This window comes from Amblyraja radiata, chromosome 28 (genome assembly GCF_010909765.2).
Source record: "Amblyraja radiata isolate CabotCenter1 chromosome 28, sAmbRad1.1.pri, whole genome shotgun sequence".
Taxonomy (NCBI): Eukaryota; Metazoa; Chordata; class Chondrichthyes; order Rajiformes; family Rajidae; genus Amblyraja; species Amblyraja radiata.
The window spans coordinates 23,192,728-23,209,359 of NC_045983.1; the positions used below are offsets into that span (position 1 = coordinate 23,192,728).

Sequence of the window (16,632 nt, forward strand, 5' to 3'; positions counted from 1 at the left end):
CTTCAATCACCCGTTCACACTAGTTCTATGCTATCCTACTTTTGCAACCACTCCCTACACACTAGGGGCAATTTTCAGAGGCCATTTAACCTACAAACCCACATGCACTTGGGATGTGGGAGGAAACCTGAGCACCCTGAGGAAACCCACACGGTCACAAGGAGGACACGTAAACTTCACATGGGCAGCACCCGACATCAGGATCAAACCGAGTTCTCTGGCGCTGTGAGACAACGGCTCCATCAGCTGCGGCCAGTGTGCCGCCCCATATTAATTTCTTTAAATTGTTTTGGCAATGACACCTGATATCACTGTAGTTTCACAAGTGAAATACTTGAGTAAAAAAATTTGAATGTGCTTCCTGGAGTTTGCAATTTTTCCAGAAAATGGCAATGAGAACCTTTCCAAGCCTGTACCTACGATTATTTGCACCACAGGTTTCTTGGTTCCAAAGCCAGACCAATTAAATACCAAATGTCCCTAGCACGTTCATTTCCTCTTTGTTCTTGTGTGTGTCTTGGCCATAGGATTCAGGATCTACTTAAAAATTGTAATAGTGATATAAAGTGAAGGGATGGTAAAATTGAAATTTACCACTCAAGACATTTCAATAAAAATGAAAAGGTTTTATAAGAGAAAAGGTCACCTGGAAGGCCTCCGGATGCAGCTCCAGGTACACCACCTGGATAGCCTCCAGGTACACCACCAGGAACTCCTCCTGGCACGGCCCCTGGAATGACAATAGAGTTCCAATCATCAGTATGTTCAATTATTTAAAAGATGCTGACTATGGACAATTTAATGAAGTGTTATTAGGTCATCTATTACCAGGCTTGAAAGGCAGCTTTTGTTTACTGTGAGAAGCGAAATTGGATTGTGATCAAACGTTCATAAGCATTTCAGCCATAGACAGTACGACTGGAACTATTCTGTAACGTCCTACAATGCCAGCATATGTGCTCATGACTCTAAACTGGCATAAATAAACAACACTAGTGAGCAACAGCAGAATTCAAGTTCAGGAAGAGGATAACTTAAGAACACACCTCAAGCCTGTGTTCAGCTTAATCTATAGCTCATTTCCTGTCACAAAATTTGATTTCATTAATTTAATATACTAAACTCAAATAATCTTAGTGCTAACTTTCAGTTGATTGATCATTATATTAGTTTGGGAGAATGATGTACCAAATTTCCACTGCCACTTACATTAAAACGAGGTATAGATTAAACTGAACTTTACAAATGACTTCCCAATTTTGTCCTTAATTATTTTAATACTAATTGTAGATTCCTTTGACTACAACCTTGATGATTCCTGTAAGAAGCGTTATAATATACTGGAAACCTGAGACCCTAAATTTGTTCTCCACAGCTGTTGGGCCTGCTGAGTATTGTTCTGTATTATAAAGTTCAATTTTAAATTACCATCATTTTCTGTGTTTTCTATCGAAAATAGGAAGACATACCTGCATATTTTGCGGCTTTAGCTGCTGCATAGCCACCTGCAATGAAAAAAAAGATTGATAAGAGAATTTAGCCTCGTATTGTGCAAATAATATTAGTAGATCACATTTCTGAAAGACTCAACTTGAAGGAGCACAAAACAAGCATTTGCAATTACAATTAAGGAATTGGTGCTGATTCCACGACATTACCATCACAAGGAGTTGCTGCCTCATGACATTTTACACTGTCGCCAGCTAATAAAGAGAGAAAGTTATTTCAAAACCTCCATAGTAATTTTAGAAAATCGGCGATGGTTTAGGAGAATAGGGATTTCTTATGATTGAATTTGTAATTAACTATCACTTCATAGTAATACTTTTCCAATTACGAAAATATTACGAATTAAGAAAAATACTATAAAACAGCTATTTACCCATTAATTATGTGTAGGAAAGAACTGCAGATGCTGGTTTAAATCGAAGGTAGACACAAAATGCTGGAGTGATTCAGCGGGACAGGCAGCATCTTTGGTGGGAAGGAATGGGTGACGTTTCGAGTCAAGACTGAAGAAGGGTCTTGTCCCGAAACGTCACCCATTCCTTCCCTCCAGTGTTGCTGCCTGTCCCACTGAGTTACTCAAGCATTTTCCGTCTACCTACCCATTAATTATCATAGGTTTCCATGTAAATTATCTTCTTGTGAATGCCATGGAATGACTGATATTTTGTATACCAAATAATAAAGAATTGAGCAGCATGAGCAAATAGCCAAAGAGGTGGATTATTTATTTTATTGTGTTACAAATTGTGCAATTTCATTTGATCTGAATTTTATGCTCATGAGGGTGGTGTGGAAGAAGCAAACAATACCTAAGGCTTGGCGAAGGGCCGGCGGCGTGCTAATACCTAAACAAAAGGATGCGTCAGACATCAGCCAATTCCGGCCAATATGTCTCCTCAACGTCGAGGGGAAAATCTTTTTCAGCATTGTATCACAAAGGCTGTCCACCTATCTGGTAACAAACAAGTACATTGATACATCTGTACAGAAAGCAGGAATTTCAGGATTTTCGGGCTGCTTGGAGCATACAAGCATGATCTGGCACCAGATCCAAGCAGCTAAGAAGGAGAAGAGAGACCTACATGTGATCTTCCTCGATCTGGCCAATGCATTTGGTTCAGTTCCCCATGAACTCCTTTGGGAATCTTTTGCCTTTTTCCATGTACCAGAGCTCATCACCACACTGGTCAAGAGCTATTTCCAAGACCTGCAGCTGTGCTTCACAACAGCTGACTTCAGTACAACATGGCAGCGTTTGGAAGTAGGCATCATGGCAGGCTGCACAGTCTCACCCTTGGCCTTTAAAATGGCCATGGACGTCATCATCAGGGCCTCAAAATGGGTGGTGGGCGGTGAACGAACCAGGGCTGTGCTCCGTCTGCCACCCATCAGGGCATACATGGACGACATGACAACACTAACCACTACTGCAGCATGCACCAAGCGGCTACTTGGAAAGCTGCAGGAGAACATCAAGTGGGCCCGAATGAAAATCAAACCAAGTAAATCTCGAAGCATCTCCATAGTCAAGGGGGTGCAAAGAGACACAAGGTTCTGTATCGGTGACGACCCAATACCAACAGTGTCTGAACAGCCAGTTAAAAGCCTGGGCAGATGGTACAACGCAAGTCTCAAGGACAAAGAGCAGGTGCAACAACTAAGGCAAGAAATTGTCAACGGCCTGGAGAACATCAATCAGACCCTACTGCCTGGGAAACTGAAGCTCTGGTGCCTACAGTTTGGACTCCTTCCTCGGACAATGTGGCCACTGACCGTTTATGAAGCCCCAATAACAACTGTGGAGAAGATGGAGCGAACCATAACTTCATACGCGAAGAAATGGCTCGGGGTCCCACGATGTCTAACTAACATCGGCCTATATGGCAAAGGGGTCCTGGAACTACCTCTCACTAGTCTAACAGAGGAATACAAGTGTTCTAAAGTAAGACTCCAGATGACACTGAGGGACTCTAGAGACAAGACCATCAGTGCTGTTGCGCCGCCCCTAGTAACTGGCCGGAAGTGGACACCATCTGATGCAGTACAGCAAGCTTCATCAGCCCTGAGACACAAAGACATCGTGGGGCAAGTGCAGCAGGGAAGAGGAGGCTTTGGCCTTACGACAAGTAAACCAACTTGGCGAAAGGCCACAACATCAGAGCGGAGGACATTGGTTATAACTGGCACTAAATGAAGACCTGTAGCACAACACATTTGTTTTACTGGTGAAGTTAATGGAGTTGGCCTCATCAACATCATAAACAGGATAAACTAAAAGCATTAAATTAAAGCAAATAATTTAAATAGGTAATACTTTAACTTTCTCTTTCTCAACGCCTACAGTCCTTATGCAAGAAAGATCTCATGGATTTTGTCCCAGGTTATCTGAGAAGGGATTACATGGCACGTAACAAGATGCTGCTCCAAAGATGTTCAGCTGCAAAGCATGGCCAGGAAATGGCTAACATAATCAGGTAAGCTCAGAACGTATGTGTTTGCAGGGGTATCCCTAAACTTAGCTATATATAACCATATAACCATATAACAATTACAGCACGGAAACAGGCCATCTCGGCCCTACAAGTCCGTGCCGAACAATTATTTTCCCTTAGTCCCACCTGCCTGCACTCATACCATAACCCTCCATTCCCTTCTCATCCATATGCCTATCCAATTTATTTTTAAATGATACCAACGAACCTGCCTCCACCACTTCCACTGGAAGCTCATTCCACACCGCAACCACTCTCTGAGTAAAGAAGTTCCCCCTCATGTTACCCCTAAACTTCTGTCCCTTAATTCTATATAAACTGAGTCCTGCACACACTTTGGATTGAACTACCAATATTTTCCAGGAGAAGCTGAGTCAACTTTCATGGTCAAGAACAATCCTGATGTAAGTTCTGACCTGAAATAATTGACACAGCTTGCTAAATTTTGCCAGTGGTTCCAATCAGGTTGAATCCAACATTCAATCGTTTTAATGACCTCATGCACATCTGGTCTGAAATTGATTTGGTCATTTCATTCCTGCATGGGAGATCAGTCTTGTGAGAATTCCCTACTATGTTTGAAATTTACCAGTTAATGCTACATCAGGTCAGATCTGCTGCAGGATCTAAGACCCTTTCATTCTAGGGGGAATACAGGTCAATGGATTATGAGAGAAAATAGATATTTTCTTTCTTTGAAAACAGCTGCTTTAGTTTAATGCTTTTAATCACTAATTAGGTGCATTTTTAATCAACTTTTCCATTACTTAATAAATGATGTTAAGCAGGATCCTGCCCATTCGCCCTCCCTCCCTCTTTCCACTTCCCTATTTCCCTGCCTACCTGATGAGTATTTCAAGTATTTTCTATTATTATTCCACATAATTCCAGATCTTTAAATGAAACTTTGGATATACCATACGGTGACACATGTTAAGGCATACTAAAACACAAAGCCTGTTTGCAAAGACTTCAGGAACCAAAACTAAATGACAATGTTGACTGATTGAATGATTGATTGATTGAAAAACAGGCCCTTGGGCACAGAGCCCACAATGACCGTCATTCACCCGTTCACACTAGTTCTATGTTATCCTACATTTGCAACTGCTCCCTACACACTAGGGCCAATTTCCAGAGGCCATTTATCCTACAAACCCACATGCACTTGGGATGTGGGAGGAAACCCGAGCTCCCGGAGAAAACCCACACGGTCACAAGGAGAACGTGTAAACTCCACACAGGCAGCACCCGAAGTCTGGATCAAACCCAGTTATCTAGCTCTGTGAGACAACGGCTCTATCAGCTGCTCCAGTGTGCCGCCCCATACGAATTTCTTTAAACTGTTTTGGCCAGGACACCTGATACCAATGTAGTTTCACAAGTGAAATACTTGAGTAAGAAAATTGAATAAGCTTCTTGCATGCCAAGCTGCAGGGGAACTTTTCCTGAAAATGGCAATGTAAACCTTTCTAAGCCTGTACCTATGTTTATTTGCACCACATGTTCTCGATTCCAAAGCCAGACAAATAAGAGATCAAAAGTCTCCTGGAACATTCATTTCCTCTTTGTTCTTATGTCTGTCGTGGCCATATAGGATTCAGGATCTACTTAAAAATTGTAATACTGATATAACGTGAATGGATGGTAAAACTGAAATTTAGCACTCAAGACATTTCAATAAACATGAAAAGGTTTTAAAAGAGAAAAGATCACCTGCAAGGCCTCCGTATGCAGCTCCAGGTACACCCCCTGGATAGCCTCCAGGTACACCCCCTGGATAGCCTCCAGGTACACCACCAGGAACTCCTCCTGGCACAGCCCCTGGAATGACAATAGAATAGAGTTCCAATCATTAGTATATTAAATTATTCAAAAGACTCAGACTATGGACAATTTACTGAAGTGTTATTAGGTCATCTATTACCAGGCTTGAAAGGCAGCTTTTGTTTGCTGTGAGAACTGAAAGTGGATTGTGATCAAACGTTCAAAAGCATTTCAGCCATAGACAGTACGACTGGAACTATACTGTAACGTCCTACAATGCCAGTATATGTGCTCATGGCTCTAAACTGGCATAAACAAACAACACTAGTGAGCAACAGCAGGATTCAATTGCAGGAAGAGGATAACTTAAGAACATCACCTCAAGCCTGTGTTCAGCTTAGACTTCAGGAACCTGAACTAAATGACATTATTGATTGAAATTGATTGATTGATTAATTGATTGAAAGATACATCATGGCAAACAGGCGCTTCAGCACAGAGTCCACAATGACCGTTAATCACCCGTTCACACTAGTTCTATGTTATCCTACTTTTGCAACCGCTCCCTACACACTAGGGCCAATTTTCAGAGACCATTTATCCTACAAACCCACATGCACTTGGGATGTGGGAGGAAATACGAGCACCCGGAGGAAACCCACGGTCACAAGGAGAACGTGTAAACTCCACACAGGCATCACCTGAAGTCTGGATCAAACCCAGTTATCTGGCGCTATGAGACAACGGCTCGATCAGCTGCGCCAGTGTGCTGCCGCATACTAATCTCTTTAAATTGTTTTGGCCATGACACAAGTGAAATAATTGAGTAAAAAGTTGGAATAAGCTTCCTGCATGCCATGCTGAAGGAAGGAGTTGGCCATTTTTCCTGAAATTGGCAATGAAAACCTTTCTAACCTTGTACCTATGATTATTTGCACCACAGGTTTCTTGGTTTCAAATCCAGACAAATAAGAGATCAAATGACTCCGAGAACATTCATTTCCTCCTTGTTCTTGTGTCTGTCATGGCCATAGGATTCAGGATCTACTTAAAAATTGTAATACTGATATAACGTGAATGGATGGTAAAACTGAAATTTAGCACTCAAGACATTTCAATAAAAATGAACAGGTTTTAAATGAGAAAAGATCACCTGGAAGGCCTCCGTATGCAGCTCCAGGTACACCCCCTGTATAACCTCCAGGTACACCCCTTGGAACTCCTCCTGGCACAGCCCCTAGAATGACAATAGAGATCCAATCATCAGTTTTATGGCGGGCGAATATGCAAGCCATGTGCGGTGAATCAAAGAGATCTTTATTGTTGAAGTAAAGAGAACAACACACACGCGAATGGGGGAAGCTTGACCCGGGGCAGAATACATGTACTAGGGCACACCCCAAAACATCATGACAACTCCTTCCCGCCATTACCCAGTCACGTGACTGCACTGTCGCATAGTAAGTGGCCCAAGCACCAGATGCCGCCACAGTATATTCAATTATTTAAAAGACTCAGACTACGGACAATTTACTACAGTGTTATTAGGACATCTATTACCAGGCTTGAAAGGCAGCTTTACTTTACTGTGAGAAACAAAAGTGGATTGTGATCAAACGTTCAAAAGCATTTCAGCCATAAACAATATGACTGGAACTATTCTGTAACGTCTTACAATGCCAATTGATGTGCTCATGTCTCTAAACTGGCATAAATAAAAAACACTAGTGAGCAACAGCAGGATTCAAATACAGGAAGAGGATAACTTAAGAACATTACCTCAAGCCTGTTACACTGTTCAGCTTGGAAGGTAGACAAAAGTGCTGGAGAAACTCAGCAGGTGCAGCAGCATCTATGGAGCGAAGGAAATAGGAAACGTTGCCCATTTCCTTCGCTGAGTTTCTCCAGCACTTTCGTCTACCTTCGATTTTCCAGCATCTGCAGTTCCCTCTTAGACACTGTTTGGCATAATCTATAGCTCATGCCCTGTCACAAAATTTGATTTCATTAATTAATACAAAATTCAAACCATCTTCGTGCTAACTTTCAGTTGATTGATCATTATTGTAGTTTGGGAGAATGATGTACTGGGTTGTTGCGTGTGTGTTGTTTGGGAGAATTTCCACTGCCACTTACATTAAAACGACGTATAGATTAAACTGAACTTTAAAAATGACTTCCCAATTTTGTCCTTAATTAATGTAGATTCCTTTGACTACAACCTTGATGATTCCTGTAAGAAGCGTTATAATATACTGGGGACCTGAGACCCTATGTTTGTTCTCCACCACTGTTGGGCCTTAAGAGGATTGTTCAGTATTATACATTTTATTTTTAAATTACCAGCATTTTCACATTTTTCTATTGAAAATAGGAAGACATACCTGCATATTTTGCAGCTTTAGCTGCTGCATAGCCACCTGCAATGAAAAAAGATTGATAAGAGAAACAGGCCCTTCGGCACAGAGTCCACAATGACCGTTAATCACCCGTTCACACTAGTTCTATGTTATCCTACTTTTGCAATCGCTCCCTACACACTAGGGCCAATTTTCAGAGGCCTTTTATCCTACAAACCCACACGCACTTGGGATGTGGGAGGAAATACGAGCACCCGGAGGAAACCCACGGTCACAAGGAGAACAGGCAGCACCTGAAGTCTGGATCAAACCCAGTTATCTGGCGCTATGAGACCGGCTCTATCAGCTGTGCCAGTGTGCTGCTGCATACTAATCTCTTTAAATTGTTTTGGCCATGACACAAGTGAAATACTTGAGTAAAAAGTTGGAATAAGCTTCCTGCATGCCATGCTGAAGGAAGGAGTTGGCCATTTTTCCTGAAATTGGCAATGAAAACCTTTCTAAGCTTGTACCTATGATTATTTGCACCACAGGTTTCTTGGTTCCAAATCCAGATAAATAAGAGATCAAATGACTCCGAGAACATTCATTTCCTCCTTGTTCTTGTGTCTGTCATGGCCATAGGATTCAGGATCTACTTAAAAATTGTAATACTGCTATAACGTGAATGGATGGTGAAACTGAAATTTAGCACTCAAGACATTTCAATAAAAATGAAAAGGTTTTAAATGAGAAAAGATCACCTGGAAGGCCTCCGTATGCAGCTCCAGGTACACCCCCTGGATAGCCTCCAGGTACACCCCCTGGATAGCCTCCAGGTACACCCCCTGGATAGCCTCCAGGTACACCCCCTGGATAGCCTCCAGGTACACCCCTTGGAACTCCTCCTGGCACAGCCCCTAGAATGACAATAGAGATCCAATCATCAGTTTTATGGCGGGCGAATATGCAAGCCATGTGTGGTGAATCAAAGAGATCTTAATTGTTGAAGTAAAGAGAACAACACACACGCGAATGGGGGAAGCTTGACCCGGGGCAGAATACATGTACTAGGGCACACCCCAAAACATCATGACAACTCCTTCCCGCCATTACCCAGTCACGTGACCCTAGCCCTGACTGCCGAGGCACTGTCGCATAGTAAGTGGCCCAAGCACCAGATGCCGCCACAGTATATTTAATTATTTAAAAGACTCAGACTACGGACAATTTACTACAGTGTTATTAGGACATCTATTACCAGGCTTGAAAGGCAGCTTTACTTTACTGTGAGAAACAAAAGTGGATTGTGATCAAACGTTCAAAAGCATTTCAGCCATAAACAATATGACTGGAACTATTCTGTAACGTCTTACAATGCCAATTGATGTGCTCATGTCTCTAAACTGGCATAAATAAAAAACACTAGTGAGCAACAGCAGGATTCAAATACAGGAAGAGGATAACTTAAGAACATTACCTCAAGCCTGTTACACTGTTCAGCTTGGAAGGTAGACAAAAGTGCTGGAGAAACTCAGCAGGTGCAGCAGCATCTATGGAGCGAAGGAAATAGGAAACGTTGCCTATTTCCTTCACTGAGTTTCTCCAGCACTTTCGTCTACCTTCGATTTTCCAGCATCTGCAGTTCCCTCTTAGACACTGTTCGGCATAATCTATAGCTCATGCCCTGTCACAAAATTTGATTTCATTAATTTATACAAAACTCAAACAATCTTCGTGCTAACTTTCAGTTGATTGATCATTATTGTAGTTTGGGAGAATGATGTACCAAATTTCCACTGCCACTTACATTAAAACGACGTATAGATTAAACTGAACTTTAAAAATGACTTCTCAATTTTGTCCTTAATTAATGTAGATTCCTTTGACTACAACCTTGATGATTCCTGTAAGAAGCGTTATAATATACTGGGGACCTGAGACCCTATGTTTGTTCTCCACCACTGTTGGGCCTGCTGAGGATTGTTCAGTATTATACATTTTAATTTTAAATTACCAGCATTTTCAAATTTTTCTATTGAAAATAGGAAGACATACCTGCATATTTTGCAGCTTTAGCTGCTGCATAGCCACCTGCAATGAAAAAAGATTGATAAGAGAAACAGGCCCTTCGGCACAGAGTCCACAATGACCGTTAATCACCCGTTCACACTAGTTCTATGTTATCCTACTTTTGCAACCGCTCCCTACACACTAGGGCCAATTTTCAGAGGCCATTTATCCTACAAACCCACACGCACTTGGGATGTGGGAGGAAATACGAGCACCCGGAGGAAACCCACGGTCACAAGGAAAACGTGTAAACTCCACACAGGCAGCACCTGAAGTCTGGATCAAACCCAGTTATCTGGCGCTATGAGACCGGCTCTATCAGCTGTGCCAGTGTGCTGCCGCATACTAATTTCTTTAAATTGTTTTGGCCATGACACCTGATACCAATGTAGTTTCACAAGTGAAATACTTGAGTAAAAAGTTTGAAAATGCTTCCTGCATGCCATGTTGAAGGGAGGCATTGGCAATTGTTCCAGAAAATGGCAATGAAAACCTTTCTAAGCATGTACCTATGATTATTTGCACCACAGGTTTCTTGGTTCAAAAACCAGACAAATAAGAGATCAAATGTCTCCTAGAACATTCATTTCCTCTTTGTTCTTGTGTCTGTCGTGGCTATAGGATTCAGGATCTACTTAAAAATTGTAATATTGGTAAAAAAGTGAATGGATGGTAAAACTGAAATTTACCACTCAAGACATTTCAATAAAAATGAAAAGGTTTTAAAAGAGAAAAGATCACCTGGAAGGCCTCCATATGCAGCTCCAGGTACACCCCCTGGATAGCCTCCAGGTACACCCCCTAGATAGCCTCCAGGTACACCCCCTAGATAGCCTCCAGGTACACCCCTTGGATAGCCTCCAGGTACACCCCTTGGATAGCCTCCAGGTACACCCCTTGGATAGCCTCCAGGTACACCCCTTGGATAGCCTCCAGGTACACCACCAGGAACTCCACCTGGCACAGCCCCTGGAATGACAATAGAGTAGAGTTCAGTATATTCAATTATTTAAAAGACTCAGACTGACTATGGACAATTTACTGCAGTGTTATTAGGTCATCTATTACCAGGCATGAAAGGCAGCTTTACTTCACTGTGAGAAACGAAAGTGGATTGTGATCAAACGTTTAAAAGGATTTCAGCCATAAACACTAGGACTGGAACTATTCTGTAACGTCCTACAATGCCAGTAGATGTGCTCATAGCACTACACTGGCATAAATAAAAACACTGGTGAGCAACAGCAGGATTCAAGTACAGGAAGAGCATAACTTAAGAACACCACCTCAAGCCTGTTACACTGTTCAGCTTAATCAATAGCTCATTTCCTGTCACAAAATTTGATTTAATTAATTTATACAAAACCTAAAATAATCTTCGTGCTAACTTTCAGTTGATTGATCATTATTGTAGTTTGGGAGAATGATGTACCAAATTTCCACTGCCACTTACATTAAAACGAGGTATAGATTAAACTGAACTTTAAAAATTACTTCCCAATTTTGTCCTTAATTATTTTAATACTAATTGTAGATTCCTTTGACTACAACCTTGATGATTCCTGCAAGAAGCGTTATAATATACTGGGGACCTGAGACCCTATGTTTGTTCTCCACCACTGTTGGGCCTGCTGAGGATTGTTCAGTATTATACATTTTAATTTTAAATTACCAGCATTTTCAAATTTTTCTATTGAAAATAGGAAGACATACCTGCATATTTTGCAGCTTTAGCTGCTGCATAGCCAGCTGCAATGAAAAAAAAAGATTGATAAGAGAATGTAGCCTCATATTGTGCAAATAATATATTAGTAGATCACATTTCTGAAAGACTCAACTTGAAGGACAAAACAAGCATTTGCAATTACAATTGGAATTGGTGCTGATTTCACTACACTACCATCACAAAATCACAAGGAGTTGCTGCTTGATGACATTTTACACTGTCTCCAGCTAATAATGAGAGAAAATTATTTCAAAACCTCCATAGTAATTTTAGAAAATCGCCGATGGTTTAGGAGAATAGGAATTTCTTATGATTGAATTTGTAATCATCTATCGCATCATCGTAATACTTTTCCAATTAACACTATTAAATCAAACGTTAAAATATTATGAATTAAGAAAAATACTATAAAACAGCTATTTACCCATTAATTATGTGTTGGAAAGAACATCAGATGCTAGTTTAAATCGAAGGTAGACACAAAATGCTAGAGTAATTCAGCAGAACAGGCAGCATCTTTGGTGGGAAGGAATGGGTGACGTTTCGGGTCGAGACTGAAGAAAGGTCACCCATTCCTTCCCTCCAGTGTTGCCGCCTGTCCTACTGAGTTACTGAAGCATTTTGCGTCTACCTACCCATTAATTATCATAGGTTACATGTAAATGATCTTCTTGTGAATGCCAGGGAATGACTAATATTTTGTATACCAAATAATAAAGAATTGAGCAGCATGAGCAAATAGCCAAAGAGGTGGATTATTTATTTTATTGTGTTACAAATCGTGCAATTTTATTTGATCTGAATTTTAAATGAAGATTACTGGAGTTATTTCTTGAAAATCTACTCCATATATTCTGTGAAGCATTATAACTGGCACTAAATGAAGACCTGTAGCACAACACATTTGTTTTACTGGTGAAGTTAATGGAGTTGGCCTCATCAACATCATAAACAAGAATAATCTAAAACACACAAATACATTAAATAAAAGCATTAAATTAATACAAATAATTAAATAGATAATAATTTAACTTTCTCTTTCTCAAAGCCAATGCAAGAAAGAGCTCATGGATTCTGTACTAGGATATTTGAGCAAGGATACATGGCACGGAACAAGATGCTGCTCCAAAGATGTTCAACTGCAGAGTATGGCCAGGAAATGGCTAACACAACCTGATAAGCTCAGAACTTATGTGTTTGCAGGGGTATCCCTGAACTTAGCTGTACATAAACTGAGTCATGTACACACAGTTTGGATTGAAATACCAATATTTTCCAGGAGAAGCTGAATCAACTTGTATGGTCAAGGACAATCCTGATGTAAGTTCTGACCTGAAATAATGGACACAGCTTGCTAAATTTTGCTGGTGGTTCCAATCAGGTTGAATCCAACATTCAATCGTTTTAATGACCTTATGCACATCTGGTCAGAAATTGGATTGGTCATTTCATTCCTGCATGGGAGATCAGTCTTGTGAGAATTCCCTACTATGTTTGAAATTTACCAGTTAAATGCTACATCAGGTCAGATCTGTTGCAGGATCCAAGACCCTTTCATTCTATGGGGAATATAGGTCAATGGATTATGAGAGAAAACAGAAATTTTGTTTCTTTGAAAACAGCTGCTTTAGTTTAATGCTTTTAATCATTGATTAGGTGCATTTTTAATTAACTTTTCCCTTACTTAAAAATGATGTAAAGCATGATCCTGCCCATTTGCCCTCCCTCCCTCTTCCCTCTTCCCTATTTCCCTGCCTACCTGTATTTCAAGTATTTTCTATTATTATAAATCAAACTTAGCATATACCATATGGTGACACATGTTAAGGCATACTAAAACACAAAGCCTGTTTGCAAAAATTTCAGGAACCTGAACTAAATGACATTATTGATTGAGTGAATGATTGAGATTGATTAATTGATTGATTGATTGATAGATACATCATGGAAAACAGGACCTTCGGCACAGAGTCCACAATGACCGTTAATCACCCGTTCACACTAGTTCTATGCTATCCTACTTTTACAACTGCTCCCTACACACTAGGGCCAATTTCCAGAGGTAATTTATCCTACAAACCCACATGCACTTGGGATGTGGGAGGAAACCCGAGCTCCCGGAGAAAACCCACACGGTCACAAGGAGAACGTGTAAACTCCACACAGGCTGGATCAAACCGAGTTATCTGGCGCTGTGAGAAAACGGCTCTATCAGCTGCATCAGTGTGCTGCCCAATACTAATTTCTTTAAACTGTTTGGGCCAATACACCCGATACCAATGTAGTTTCACAAGTGAAATACTTCCTGTATGCCATGCTGAAGGGTAATTTTCCCATGTACCTATGTTTATTTGCACCACAGGTTTCTTGGTTCCAAAGTCAGACAAATAAGAGATCAAATGTCTCCTAGAACATTCATTCCCTCTTTGTTCTTGTGTCTGTCGTGGCTATAGGATTCAGGATCTACTTAAAAATTGTAATATTGGTAAAAAGTGAATGGATGGTAAAACTGAACTGTAGCACTGAAGACATTTCAATAAAAAGAAAGATTTTAAAAGAGAAAAGCTCACCTGGGAGGCCTCCGTATGCAGCTCCAGGTACACCCCCTGGATAGCCTCCAGGTACACCACCAGGATAGCCTCCAGGTACACCACCAGGATAGCCTCCAGGTACACCACCAGGATAGCCTCCAGGTACACCACCAGGATAGCCTCCTGGCACAGCCCCTGGAATGACAATAGAATAGAGTTCCAATCATCAGTATATTCAATTATTTAAAAGGCGCTGACTATTGACAATTTACTGAAGTATTATCAGGGCATCTATTACCAAGCTTGAAAGGCAGCTTTTGTTTGCTGTGAGAACCGAAAGTGGATTGTGATCAAACGTTCAAAAGCATTTCAGTCATAGACAATACGACTGGAACTATTCTGTAATCTCCTACAATGCCAGTACATGTGCTCATGGCACTAAACTGGCATAAATAAAAAAACACTAGTGAGTAACAGCAAGGTTCAAGTACAGGAAGAGGATAACTTAAAAATATCACCTCAGGCCTGTTACACTGTTCAGCTTAATCTACAGCTCATTTCCTGCCACAAAATGATTTCAATGATTTAATATAAAAAACTCAAATAATCTTGCTAACTTTCAGTTGATTGATCATTATAGTAATTTGGTTGAATGATGTACCAAATTTCCACTGCCACTTACATTAAAATGAGGTGTAGATGGTCCCGCATGGCCCCAGCTATGCCTGCCTCTTTGTAGGGTACGTTAAACAATACCAGTTCCAGGCGTACACTGGCCCTATCCCCGAACTCTATCATCGTCACATTGATGACTGCATCGGTGCCACCTCCTGCACCCATGCAGATCTCATGGACTTCATCAACTTCACCACCAATTTTCATCCTGCACTCAAATTTAGTTGGACCATCCCCGACACCTCTCTCCCCTTTCTTGATCTCACAGTCTCCATCACAGGAAATAGACTATTGACTGATGTCTATTACAAACCCACTGACTCCCACAACTATCTTGACCTACACTTCTTCCCACCCTGCTTCTTGCAAAGACTCTATCCCCTACTCCCAATTCCTCCGTCTTCGCTGCATCTGCGCCCAAAATTAGGTGTTCCATACCAGGACATCCGAGATGTCACCATTCTTTAGGGAACAGGAGTTTCCCTCTCTCATCATAGAAGAGGCCCTCACTCGTGTCTCCTTGGTACCCCGCAGCTCCACCCTTGCTCCCCCTCCCCTTATTTGCAACAGAGACAGTCCCCCTAGTCCTTATATTCCACCCCATCAACCATCGCATACAACACATAATCTTCCGAAATTTCCACCACGTCCAACGGGATCCCACCGCTAACCACATTTTCCCAACACCACCCCTTTCCGCCTTCCACAGAGACTGTTCCCTCCACAACTCCCTGGTTAACTCTCCTTCCAATTCCTACACAGACCTTTATGTGCTATGTCTCTGCCATTGTCAGAGTGAGGCAAATTGCAAATTGGAGGAACAGCATCTCATATTCGTCACCCATTCCTTCTCTCCAGAGATACTGCCTTTCCCGCTGAATTACTCCAGCTTTTTGTGTCTATCTTTGGTTTAAACCAATATCTGCAGTTCCTTCCTATACATGACTAGCTTATTTGTTTAAATAGTTGTGATGATTATATATAATACCAATGGAAATATCAATCCAAAATACTGACTGTAACATATGCTTCTGTCCAGTCCAACTTGTTGGAAATACAAGTCCAACTTGTTGGAAATACAATAAGTTATAAGTATTGACTAAAAAATGGTACTGCACAGAATAATTCCTTCAGCTAGTGATGGCGATTACGAAAAACTGGAAGTCCAATTACATGACGTTCCCATTCAAAACCCGTTATGTAAGACGTCTATTCTTGTGCTAGATCAGGAAAGTCTATGATTACAGATTCAGGTCATATTTGCAATCTATCTGCTACAATACTATGAAATAGAATAATATAGTTAGCAGAAAACAGATATTATTGAAAATCTTGACAACAGTTATAATTATACTTTTATTCAACATATCAATGAATCTAAAGTGTCACTATTGAGAGGGACCTTACCTGGACCAACTCTTGGAAACCCTCCAGTTCCTCCCATTGGAATGCCTCCTGGGAAAGTAGCATAGGAGAGGTTCAGTTATTTATATTTTCTAAACACCTAACAGAAGAACATT

General features: G+C 41.0%; 1 protein-coding gene across 1 annotated transcript in view; it reads right to left on the reverse strand.

Moving 5' to 3' along the window:
* Positions 1 to 16,632, reverse strand: part of eln (elastin) — a 122,993-nt gene that overhangs the window by 38,338 nt on the left and 68,023 nt on the right. Inside the window, exons 29-39 of the mRNA XM_033046078.1 lie at positions 14,477 to 14,632; positions 11,894 to 11,929; positions 11,138 to 11,149; positions 10,922 to 11,017; positions 10,166 to 10,201; positions 8,872 to 9,027; positions 8,153 to 8,188; positions 6,922 to 7,005; positions 5,718 to 5,825; positions 1,470 to 1,505; positions 647 to 730 (exon numbers count right to left, since the gene is read on the reverse strand). Of these exons, the coding sequence (XP_032901969.1) occupies positions 647 to 730; positions 1,470 to 1,505; positions 5,718 to 5,825; positions 6,922 to 7,005; positions 8,153 to 8,188; positions 8,872 to 9,027; positions 10,166 to 10,201; positions 10,922 to 11,017; positions 11,138 to 11,149; positions 11,894 to 11,929; positions 14,477 to 14,632 (840 nt within the window). The remainder of the gene's footprint in view (positions 1 to 646; positions 731 to 1,469; positions 1,506 to 5,717; positions 5,826 to 6,921; positions 7,006 to 8,152; positions 8,189 to 8,871; positions 9,028 to 10,165; positions 10,202 to 10,921; positions 11,018 to 11,137; positions 11,150 to 11,893; positions 11,930 to 14,476; positions 14,633 to 16,632) is intronic.